The 11,492-nt window shown below is 45.8% G+C and overlaps 1 protein-coding gene across 1 annotated transcript; it reads right to left on the bottom strand.

Annotated features, from left to right (window-relative positions):
- Positions 1 to 2,431: 2,431 nt before the first annotated feature.
- Positions 2,432 to 3,355, bottom strand: LOC108802300 (taste receptor type 2 member 8-like). Its single transcript, XM_018574166.1, has one exon. The coding sequence runs from the start codon at positions 3,353 to 3,355 to the stop codon at positions 2,432 to 2,434; it is 924 nt and encodes a 307-aa protein (XP_018429668.1).
- Between the last annotated feature and the right edge of the window lie 8,137 nt (positions 3,356 to 11,492).

The following is an 11,492-nucleotide window of genomic DNA, read 5'->3' as shown; positions in this document are numbered from 1 at the left end:
GCAGTGGGAGGAATGGAAAGAGGGGGTGGGTGTGGGAGGGAAGCCAGTGCAGGGATTGACAGAGGGGGGTGGGGAATGGAAGCCAGTGGAGGGATTGGCAGAGGGTTGGATGCAGACACTGAGCGGTTGGTAAGGTGAATGAGTCTAGCAGCTGCATTCATGATAGACTGAAGGGGGGATATCCTGTGTAGTGGAAGGCCAATGAGGAGGGAGTTACAATAGTCAAGACGAGAGATAAGAAGGGAGTGTATGAGTAGTTTAGCGGTGTCATTGGTGAGGAAGGGGCGTATTTTTGAGATGTTACGAAGGTGAAGGCGGCAGGATTTGGATAGTGATTGGATGTGGGGAAGAAAGGTGAGGTCCGAGTCAAGGATGACACCTAGGACCTAGGCATGAGGGGAGGTTTGGATAGTTGTGTTATCAATCACAACTGAAATGTTGGGGGAAGGTGCACGGTATAGGTTACGTCAATCACAAGTCTATTCAAGGAGTATTTCTCCATGAATGGACCTGTTGGATACATAGTGGATACATGGTGGGTAAACGTGTGGTAAAGCCCTAATTGAACAAGATCAGTGGCATTCAATACTCCCCTAAGAAAGAAGTGGATAAGAGCATTCCTAGGGCTAGTGAGTTACTATGGGCCCTTCATTCCCAACTTTGCCAGTTTTATGAGCCCTCTACCTGAGCTTACTAAAGGGAATTTACCCAACAAAGTTCAGTAGACAGAGGAAGAAGAGGCTTCATTTCAAGTTCTTAAAAGGTCACTTTGTACAAGCCCAATACTTGTGTCTCCAAATTTTGGAGAACCCTTTTTGCTCCAGAGAGATGCCTCTGATCTCCATCTGGGGCAGAACTGTTTCAAATGGTAGATGACAAAGAACTAGGCAGAGTGCCGCAATGCTGAGTAGGTAGTGTGGGATCCCTCAGTACACAGGGTTTAAGGGCCAGCCGGTCTTCCCCAGAGCTCCTAAAGTTGGAGAAGTTAGCCCTCGTTCACACCTGAACGTTTTGTAGCGCGTTCTACGCTCGACGAACGCTCTACAAAACACTCAAACATCTAAATCCCATTGTATTCAATGGTCTCGTTCCCATCTTGGCGTATTTCCGCCCGTCCCTAACGCGCTACAAAACGGCCCACGCCTGAAAAGGTACAGGTACTACTTTGGGCCGTTTTGTTGCGCGTTTCCATTGGGATACAGCCAAGTAGCCTCCAGAAACGCGCGACGGTCGCGCAACTTTTTTACAGCGAATCGCGGTAAAAAAAACGCGCAACGGTGTGAACGAGACCTACTCTGCATGCTGACCCCAGGTCACGGCCCCCAGGTTAACCCAATTCAGCTGAAAGCCCATGAAGGTTGATAAGGCCAGACTTCCGGACAGGCTGCAGACACAGATATGGGAGACGAATCAAAGGTTTTTTTCTGTTACCAGCTGGCTTGAGAAGACACAAGTGCTGTTTGTGAAGAGTGTGTCACTAACTGAATACAATAAAGTTCCCATGCTAAGATTGTTTGGACTCCAGCCCCTATAAGTTTATCTTTTTACTGACCGTATTGAGACGCAGTGTTACCTGGGGGCAGGCACATATTTTTTTAAATACCACTTTGTCCTTAATTAAGGTAACAGGGTCTCTTTAAGTTTTCAAACACATTTGTGAACATTACCAGACACTTTTTTTTTTTACCAGACTGATTTTTTAGGACAAGGATAAGAAAAAAAGGAAATTGTAACTTACGATACAAAGTCAAATAAATGAAGAAAAGCCTGACATAAGATAGCACACTTTATTAAAACGTATCAAACCGGCTACATAGAATTCTATACAAATAAAACGTAATTTGTCAACTATTCATCACACTTATTGCAGCCGCACAGTTCACTGGATGATGTTCTGGAGACGTTTCTGTGATGACTCTAAAAACACAGCAGATGACAGAATCAAATATTCATTTGTATTATTAGATGAAAGTTCTGCAATGGACAGAAGAGATAAAAGACTCCCAATAATAACCAAGTCACAGCGCTGGATGACAAACATGTTTCTGCTAAACTAAGCCTTACTCACTGCCTCCAAGTCCTGGACAAGTCTTTTTAGTGTTCCTCTCCGGGAAATTCCAGACAACATTCCCACGTACCTTCCCTGACAACGTTCCCATGTACCATCCCTGACAACGTTCCGACGTACCTTCCCTGACAACGTTCCCACGTACCTTCCCTGACAATGTTCCCAGGTACCTTCCCTGACAACGTTCCCAGGTACCCTCCCAGACACCATTCCCACATACCTTCCCAGAAAACATTACCTGTCTTACATGCTACATTATAAAGATATTTACATTTACAAGTTCTATTACAATTTAAAATCGTGCTAGAAAGCTAAAAACAAGTATATATATTTAGACATTCATGGCGAAGAACATTGACATATTCAAGTCTCTGAGTTCCTCCAGCTTCTGGTCCAGAATCTTCTCAGAATGATCCTCTTCAGCTTGTTGCTGGCCTGGAAGATGACGGCAGCCTCAACCAATGGAGATAACAATTGTAAATTCCAGCTGACCGTTTGTATTACGGTCTCTTGGGAAGTTATAATGAAAATAAGCACCTGAGATATGGAGAAGGAGGTGAACATGAGGAGTAAGAAGAAGATTGTCCTCAGTGCAGTGACGTGAGCCTGAAGATTTGGCCGTGAGGATCCGGAGTCATTATTCTTCACCCTCCAGACGTGTCTGACCAGGAAGGAGAAGGTGAGAAGAAGACACAGAAGACTAAGGCAGAATGGCAGAATGCAGCCCAGGAAGGTCACAGGCACAAAATAGGGGTAATTGCCATTATAAAGGACCCTTATAATAGAAGCTTCTGTACTGTTCTTTGTAGATTGTATTTGACTTTCGTCATTGAACACCCAGATATTTAGAAAACTCACAGGGAATATCGCAAGTGCTGTCAGGAAAAGAACTTGACTCAGGAAATTTGACACAATTCTCTTTAACCAGATGAAGAACCTATAGCTGAGGTTGGTGATAGTGGTACAGTAGTAAACGGAGAGCCAGAGAGTCAGCCAAAAGCTGAAATATGTGAGGAAGTAGATTGATAAGATAACAAATGCATATCCTTCTCTGCTGTAGAGGAGGACAGATGACGTGACATAGGTCACTCCCTGGAAAGCCATGAAACCCTGGAGGAGAATATTCACAATTCCTTTAGCCATAAAGATCACATCGGAGGGACTCAGCTTCCCTTTCTTTCTGATGCTCTCCAGGTTAACGATCACAATGAGAGTGTTGGAAGGTATTGCCAAGCCGAATCCCAAGACCAAAGAGATTAAAACCGAGATGGAGCCTGGATTGAACATGTTTAGGTTTGGTGTCAGTTCTGGACAGAGATGACGGTACGCATCCAGTGAAAACAGACAGAACGATGTGTTTCAGGTTTGAATGATGTAAATACGCTTCAGAGATCCATTTCATGATTGACTTTGCATGAACGTGATGGCATTCAATCCAATGCCAACATCTGAAGTACATAGCAAACTGTGCAAACGATTTCAAATCATTTCCATGATACCGGCACATTTAACCATTTGTGTGTCCCTCACTGACCCTTTTTTTCCACATTCAGCAGCATGACTATGGATTTGGCATATCGATAGTCGATACAAAGGCTTTCCATGATAACTTATCTATAGAAATTGTCACGCAGTATGGTGTGAGTCTGAAGTGATGAGGACGGCCTCCCCTTGCAGCTCTCGTCTGAGCCACACTGGAGATGAGACAGCAGCTCAGGGGGGTAGCTAGAAATCACAGGGCCCCATAGCAAAAATTCTGTATGGGGCCCTGTGATTTCTAGTTAAGCCCACCTGATAACACAAACAGCCCACCTGAGGGTGACTCTGCAGAGCCCAACATAGACTCTCTATGGTGGGCTCTGCGGGGTCTCAGGTGGCCGGTCAAGCCCTCTTACCTGTCTGCTCCGATCCTCTGTCCTCCTCCTCCTCCTACACGATCGCTTGCGAGCCCCACCTCCTCCTTAGCTGGACCCCGCCCCCTCAATCAACGGGCCCCGCCTCTACTTGCTAGTTTGCTAGTTATGCCACTTGCAGAGACCACCTGATATACCAAACAGCCCACCCGAGAATGACCCTGCAGAGCCCACCATAAACTCTCTATAGTGGGCTCCGCAGGGTCTCAGATGGGCCGCTTACCTCTTACCTGTCAGCGCTGTCCGTCTCTGTGGTCGCCGGGCCCCGCCTCCTCTTCCGTCCTCAGGCCCCACCTCCTCTTCTAATCGACGGGCCCGCCTCCTCTTAGGTCGCTGGCCAGAGGAGGTGGGGTTGCTCTTAAGCGCCTCGTCCTTCACTGCGAATGCCGGCCTCTTCTGACGCAGCTGCTGGCTGTCACTGACACAGCTCCGCAGTGGCTGTGGGGGGAAATGCGCCGCGGCCGCTGCACATATCGCTGACAGGTTGTCAGTGATCTTCACAGCCGCTGCTGAGCTGTGTGAGTGACAGCCAGCGTCCTTACATGCCTTTGCGACCCAGGCGGCCCACACGGCATCAGAGGGATGCTCTGGCAGGGTCCCCCTGTGCCTGGGCCCCATAGCGGCCGCCTGGGTTGCTATGGCGATTGTTACGCCACTGAAGCAGTTGTACAGACTGAGAGACGCACAAGTGCTTGTGGCTGATGCAGATGTTGACACACCAGAGACGATGGTGCTGATGACTGGCTGCCAGAGGTTGCTGGTGGTTGCTAGCAGATCAGGCAGCACTGGTGTGAGGAGCAAGTTGTTTATTCCTTAATGACCTTTATTCCACATTCAGCAGTATGACTATGGACTTGACATGTCAATAGGGGATACAAAAACTTTCTATATTGAGTTACCTATCAATATTTTCTTTATTTTAAGTTTTTTTAAAACACTATAGAACAAACCATACAGAATAAAACGATCATAATTAATTTGGGATGAACCGATACTTTTCAGATACCAATGCCGGATACTTGGCATTTTCATGAGAACTACCAGGGTTGCAGCTGGGACCGGGCCCCGGCGCTCCACCGCTGTCCTGAAATCATTAGTCTGTATTGTTTTAGAAAAACTGTCACATGACAATAAACAAAAATGTATCAGTACTCGTACTGGCAAAACTGTTATCGGTGCATCACTTATATATGTCTATAAAAACAAAATCATACATTATAACAGAGATGTACAAATCCCGGGAGCTCCGTGTGCTCCTTACAAATGACAGCGGCCTCCTAATTTTTCTATAGTGTAGTCTTGGAGCTGGAAAAGCATCGGTACTTGTACTTGTACCGGGTACTGTACTTGGTATCGGTGCATCCCTAATAATAAACAAACGATTACATTTTTTTTCATTATATATACTAAAAAATAAATAAGAAGGGAGACCGGGTATCAGAGGGTCATAGGTGTTATTTAGGAGCTACTCCGGATCTTGTATGGGTTATTGAGGGTTTTATAGAACACAATCGTTACATACAACATCTATATATATTGTCAGAACATTTGATATGAAATGATGGAACTAACCTAGGAAGACTGGCAGATAGGCAGAGCCAGCTGTCACTCACGCAGCTGGGCGGATCCCGGCATAATTGTCGGGATCCGCTCCGGCTGCGGCGTCTCAGTATACCGCGAGCTGTAGCTCTCTATATACTCAGCTTAGGGTGACGGGAGGACGCTAGTTTGTGTCCTCCCGTTACCCTAAGGAGAACTATGGGGAAAAGCCCTAACCCCTAATTCTCCTTTAAGGACGTAGTCCACTTGCTTACCACGTCTTTTTGAGGGCTTCTTTGCCCTTTTTTATTATTTCAAACATAAAAGTCCACACAGGTGTTTCCCTCGCAGGGGTCTTCAAACACAGTACAGCAAAATGATGACATTCCAAGTCTCACTGACTTCAGGTTATCACAAAAAAAACCTCTCCCAAACAGGCGGCATCCCACAGACTTGCCACACAGGCTGGTTCCAGGATGGAGTCCTCCTGACTCCTGGACCGACACCTCCCTTGTCTTACAGCTGGAACCCTGAACCTGACCCGGCATCCTCCTCATAAGGGCTGTGCACGGGTGTACCATCATTCAATGCCGGTCACCACTAAAGCCCGGAACCCAGGAATGGAGATTTCTTCCCTCCCAGTTCTCTTAGAAATCTCACGGCTCCAGGATCCCAACTGTAATCCAGAAAACCCGGAAGGAGTTGTAAAATCAGCTCTTCCCAGGTAACAGTACTTTCCTGGAGCCGCTCAGCCCCTCTTGCTGGGAGTCCTGGGTGACTTTGATGCCACATTATACCGTGGGATTGCCACGCAATGCCACAACATTTACAGGGAAGGAATTCTGAATGAATGAAATGAAGAATGAATGGATTATCTGAATAATCATTGCTTTAATACCCTTTGAAAGAGAATGCCTTATCATGTAAGTGTAACCCCTAAAAACATTGAGTTGTATGAATAATGGTGTTGAATGTCACCACCATGCTCGGAGCCATGGAGCGAGTATCAGCAAAACAGCAGAATTCGTTACATGTTCAGGAGCGGCTCATTGTTAAAGTATTTAAAGACCGGACTGTCAGCCGGAAATCTGGGTGTGAGCGTGCGAATTGTGGCCGTCAGCGACTAGTCAATGTTAGGGCAGAACGGAGGAGGGGCGAGACTGGTACAAGACAACAGAAGGGTAACAGTGCCGTGTCAGATTCCTCGCATCACCTTTCATCATCTCGTGGAGTCACGAGGTGGCCCAACTAAGTCATCTTGTGGAGCCATCTCGTGGCCCAACGAAGTACTGATGGGGTGGTCATAATAATCTGGCCACTCAGTGTATAGAGATATTTACATAGATATGCATGTGCCCATCAGACACATTACTAGAGATCATGTGGAGTATCTGCCTGGAGATGCATTATGGGATGGAAGTAGGAATAGACGGACAGGATGGAAAAATATGGTGGATCATATTCAGCAAAGAATGTGGAATTGTTCAAGAAACTTTTGGACGATTTCTTAAGGGACCGTAATATACAGGGGTACAGGTACTCCTAGAATGAGATCCTAATAGGTTGGACTTGATGGACTAATGTCTTTATTCAACCTCATATACTATGTAACTATGTAACTATCATATAATAAGTTGTTGCCTTGGAAGATGACCATCAAACTAAGAAGCCCCAAGCTCAGAATTAATGGTATTGGTGCACTGTCTGATGGACAGGTATCATCAACACTTGAATAAATAATCAAATGAAAGTAAAATGCTGATGTTCTGACAGATGTGCCCACCAACCACCGACGTCCAACATGAGAAATGTTGGGAATACTGAAATGACATCCATGCTGATTCATAAGGTGAACATACAATGATGCTGCGCAGCTGTGCGCCATTTTAATGTATGCAAACTGCGAAGATATAAAATTACTTCATCTAGAAGCCAAATAGATGAAAACAAATATTATGTAAAAGGACTGGAGACTGTTTGTGCACCTGGACTCGTCTCAGTAGATATCAGGTGAATCATTACCTGCTGGGGTGAGCTTAACGCTGACTATGCTGGAATATTGTTCTAAAGAACAGTGAGGGGGATTTACTATGACTGGAGCAGAGAAAATCGGGAGCAGCTGTGCATGGCAACCAATCAGCTTCTAGCTTTCATTTTTAGGACTTTACTGAACAAGCTGAAGAGAGAAGCCGATTGGTTTGCTGTGCACAGCTGCTCCAGGTTCTGTCTGCTTCAATGTTAGTAAATTCCCCCGAGTGTGTTCTAAAATGATTGATTTTGTACAGGGAGAGATAAGTCACACTGAGGCCTATCGATGTGAGAGTCAGAAGGAATGGTAGACAGCAACCCGACATCGTGTTAAAAATTGTGTAAGGAGAGGGGCGTGGCTTGCAGGCGCGCTGCATGGACGCTTCTGCCTAGAGCTCCGTGCAGCGACGTGCCTCGAGGCGGCTTAAAGCGACGAACGGGTCTTACCCACACACGACAGAACCCTCCTCTGCTTCCCCATACCACCGGGGATGAAGCGGTCACAGTCACTACATACTTATCAAACACAAGAAAGTGGGAGGCTTGGGGATCCCAGACCTAAGGGACTACTATTTTGCAGCCCTCCGTGACGCACTGCAAGCCTGGCTACAGCCACCCCAAAACAAATTGTGGTGCGAGGTGGAGGCATCATTCATTCCAAAATGCAACCCCCATATATACCGGATTGCTCATGCATTACCCAAGGAGATAGTAAACACCCTCTCACCTATGACTCGAGCTTCCCTAGTGGCATGGCATCAATTAATGTGTGAAACCACGATAGTAGGATCCCGAGCGTCTCTGGATGTACCCCTTGGGGCGCTACATATACTTCTCCCCTTTAGCAACATGTCTAGATGGATAGAACGGGGCCTGACGCTAGTTAGAGACCTGTTCGATGGGGAATACTTACCCTTTCATACGTTAAAAAAAGAATATGGTATTCCGGCAGGGGATTTGCTTCTATACCATCAATTAGCTCACTTTTTCCGAACTATCTCTCTGAAAGATTGTAGAATCCCTAGTTCAGATACCAATGTATGACTTGTGAATGTTAAATCTCCACAGAGATCCAGTTGTATTAATGCTGAATTGTGTTAAATAAAAAATATTGAATTTAAAAATTGTGTAAGGGAGATTCAGGTCAATGTTGTCATTATCTTTAGCCCAACTTGTCAGATTGCAGAATATATACACAGTTTGTATACAGTACGTGTACTGTCCAAACAAAAGGCAAAATGATAGATAAGGAAGCAACTGCTGTCCCTATGAGTACTTGGGTAACAAAAGAGGAGAACATTGTTTTCATTCAAAGAAAAAACTGGCAGGAAAAGTTGACTATCCTCAGGCAGTTGTCGATGGAGAGCCAACATGTGAGCCAGAAACTAACAGGCTTATTCACTAAGCTGCCGAGGGCAGCCGAGTGAATAACCGAGCCAAAGTCAAGTGAGCCAAATGGCTATTCACTTCAGCCTTGCATGGCCGTACATCGGCTGCCTTCGGCTGACCCAAAATTTAGAAGGAGTTCAACATAGCTGATCCAACATCTGGATCGGCTGAACCAAAGCTCCGACAGCTCACTTGCTGTCGTTTGCCCCTATTCTCATAGAGGTCGAACTTCAGTGAGTGAATAGCTGAATGCCACCGAGCGGCATTCGGCTTGGCTATGCTGCTCAGTACCTCCGTGGTACTGAGCAGCATAGAAAATAAGTGAAAAGAATGAAAAAAAAGTTGAAAAATGATTTAACAAATGATAACAAATAGTAAAATATTTAAAAAAAAATATTTTAAAGAAAATCAGTTGGGCGGAGCTAGCGGTGACAGCTGTTTCCTATTGGCCGGCACCTGCCCAGAGTCTTCCAGCAGGTCCTGGCCAATGAAAAACAACTGGGCAGAGGCGGCTGTGACGTCACGCCCAGCCCCGCCCATTTGTTATTGTTTAATGACAGATCAGCATCCCCAGGTCATTTGGGGATGCTGATCTGTCATTACAACTGGGAGGAGCGAACAGTGAGATCACGGCTGGCTCCGCCCAGCTGCCATTTGTGTGGAGATTGGCCGGCTTCGGCCGAACTTTTTCCATGCTTTGGGTGTCACTATGGCTCAGTCAAACTGAAGCATATTCATTCGGCTCGGCTGAGCCGTTCGGCCGCCTTCGGCTGCTGTACGGGCTACAACATTTTATCTGACCCAGACCTAATTTGTTTAAAATTTTTTTATAATTATTAGGAGATGAAGCAAGAAGTTGAAAAATGTCTGGTCATTTATCTGTTTCTTGCTCTACCAGCCATAAAAGTAGTCCATGGGTCCACCTAGAGTGTGCTATGTACTAGTACCTAATGACTCTCCCCTAGGGGAAGTTCATGCTCCCCTGGGTGACCCTTAAAGACCTCCATTTGGAAAATTCTAGTTACCTGGCTGCAAACCATGTGCCGTCTGCGTCCCAGCGTGGAACGCATCGGCCGCGTCACGTTGGACGCTTCCCTCCCTGAAGGGGAGGTCCCATGCGTTCCGGGGTGGAATGCGGAAGTGACAGCATGCTCCATGGCTCACTTCCACGTTCGCGGACTATATAAAGCTCACCTGAACGCTGTTAGAGTGTTCCACTATTGGGTTTGATGCCCCAACGACGCCAGGAGCCTCTAAACCCCCCTTACTCTCTACAACAGCCTCTGCGCGCCAGGATTCCGTGTTACCTTGGTCCATCCAGCTACACTCCATCCTCAGGAGATCCAGGGACCCAGCTTCAAAGCGCAAGTACTGTTAACTGTGGGGGAATGACACCTTGCCTGCTGGGTTGACCGAGTTGCATTCCACATGGAACTGTGATTTATCTTACTTTGCTGATACCTGGCTAATACCTGAATCTATTTAAATCTAACACTGTGCATTGTGCCATAGCTCTGATTACTGCATTTGTCCAATGCTATTTCATTTGAAGCAAAGATTCCTAACTGGGTTATGAAGGGAATAAGCATGATTAGGTCTCTACTTATATTTAAGTTCTGTGGCATATGATGCATGAATCCCTCACTCTCCGTCAAGATTGAGAGAGACGCCTGGGATTCTAGCCTGATTGCCATACCCAGAAACTCTTTAGGACTTGGTCCGCAGCTGTGATCCACTCACTCCTCAGCAAACCAAGGGAGCATTACAGACTGCCATACTTTCTAAGTAATGGATGCAGGACCCCTAAGTGCAGCAAGTGAAGTTGCGCAAAAATGCAACTTTGCCTGTGTAGGCAAAAATCCTAGCACCGGCCCTGTGGGTGAGGAGGCTCTTTTTGATGGTCAGTTGACAAACTCTGCCCTCAGGTCACCCATTAATATAGGTCTAGCTCCCATAAACTGACACAAGCCCTCTGGGGACTCGGTACTGTAGATATTCTTTGTTACCCTAACCTCCTGTCCATACATACAACACCTATAATTTACCGGGCCTACCAATCACTGCGCTACTGAGGCACATTGCATGGTACACCCTGTGTGATACATTTTCTTTGGCCCACAGGAAGCCATCTTTTCCATGAAAGGGCTAGGCGGTTGTGTTTGTCCCCGAGTCCAACAATTTACTCCCTTCGCACCCAAGATATTGAGATTCTGTTCATGTTTGTTTCCAGTATATGAGGTAATTGCAGTTCGTAGGGGGGTAAAAAAAAAAAAAGCATAATTCCTTCACTACCATAAAATAAACAGGCGATGAGTTCAGTGTTCTTCAGTGGACTTTCCAATCACTGATCCAGTAGAACACCATTGGAATTTACACAACCAAGCAGACTGTATATTCTTAATGTAAAAGTAACACAACACCAAGAACAAGATTCAACACAAAGAAAGATAAATGTTTTATTAGGTTCTTATATAATTATTCCTATCACAAGCTGCAAGTCTTCTTTAACATCTTAAATTGGATAAGTCTAAACTTTAAAAATTCTCACTGCACCC

Source organism: Nanorana parkeri, unplaced genomic scaffold (assembly GCF_000935625.1).
Source record: "Nanorana parkeri isolate BGI_ZX_2015 unplaced genomic scaffold, ASM93562v1 scaffold2786, whole genome shotgun sequence".
NCBI lineage: Eukaryota > Metazoa > Chordata > Amphibia > Anura > Dicroglossidae > Nanorana > Nanorana parkeri.
This window is presented reverse-complemented; position numbering and strand designations above follow the sequence as displayed.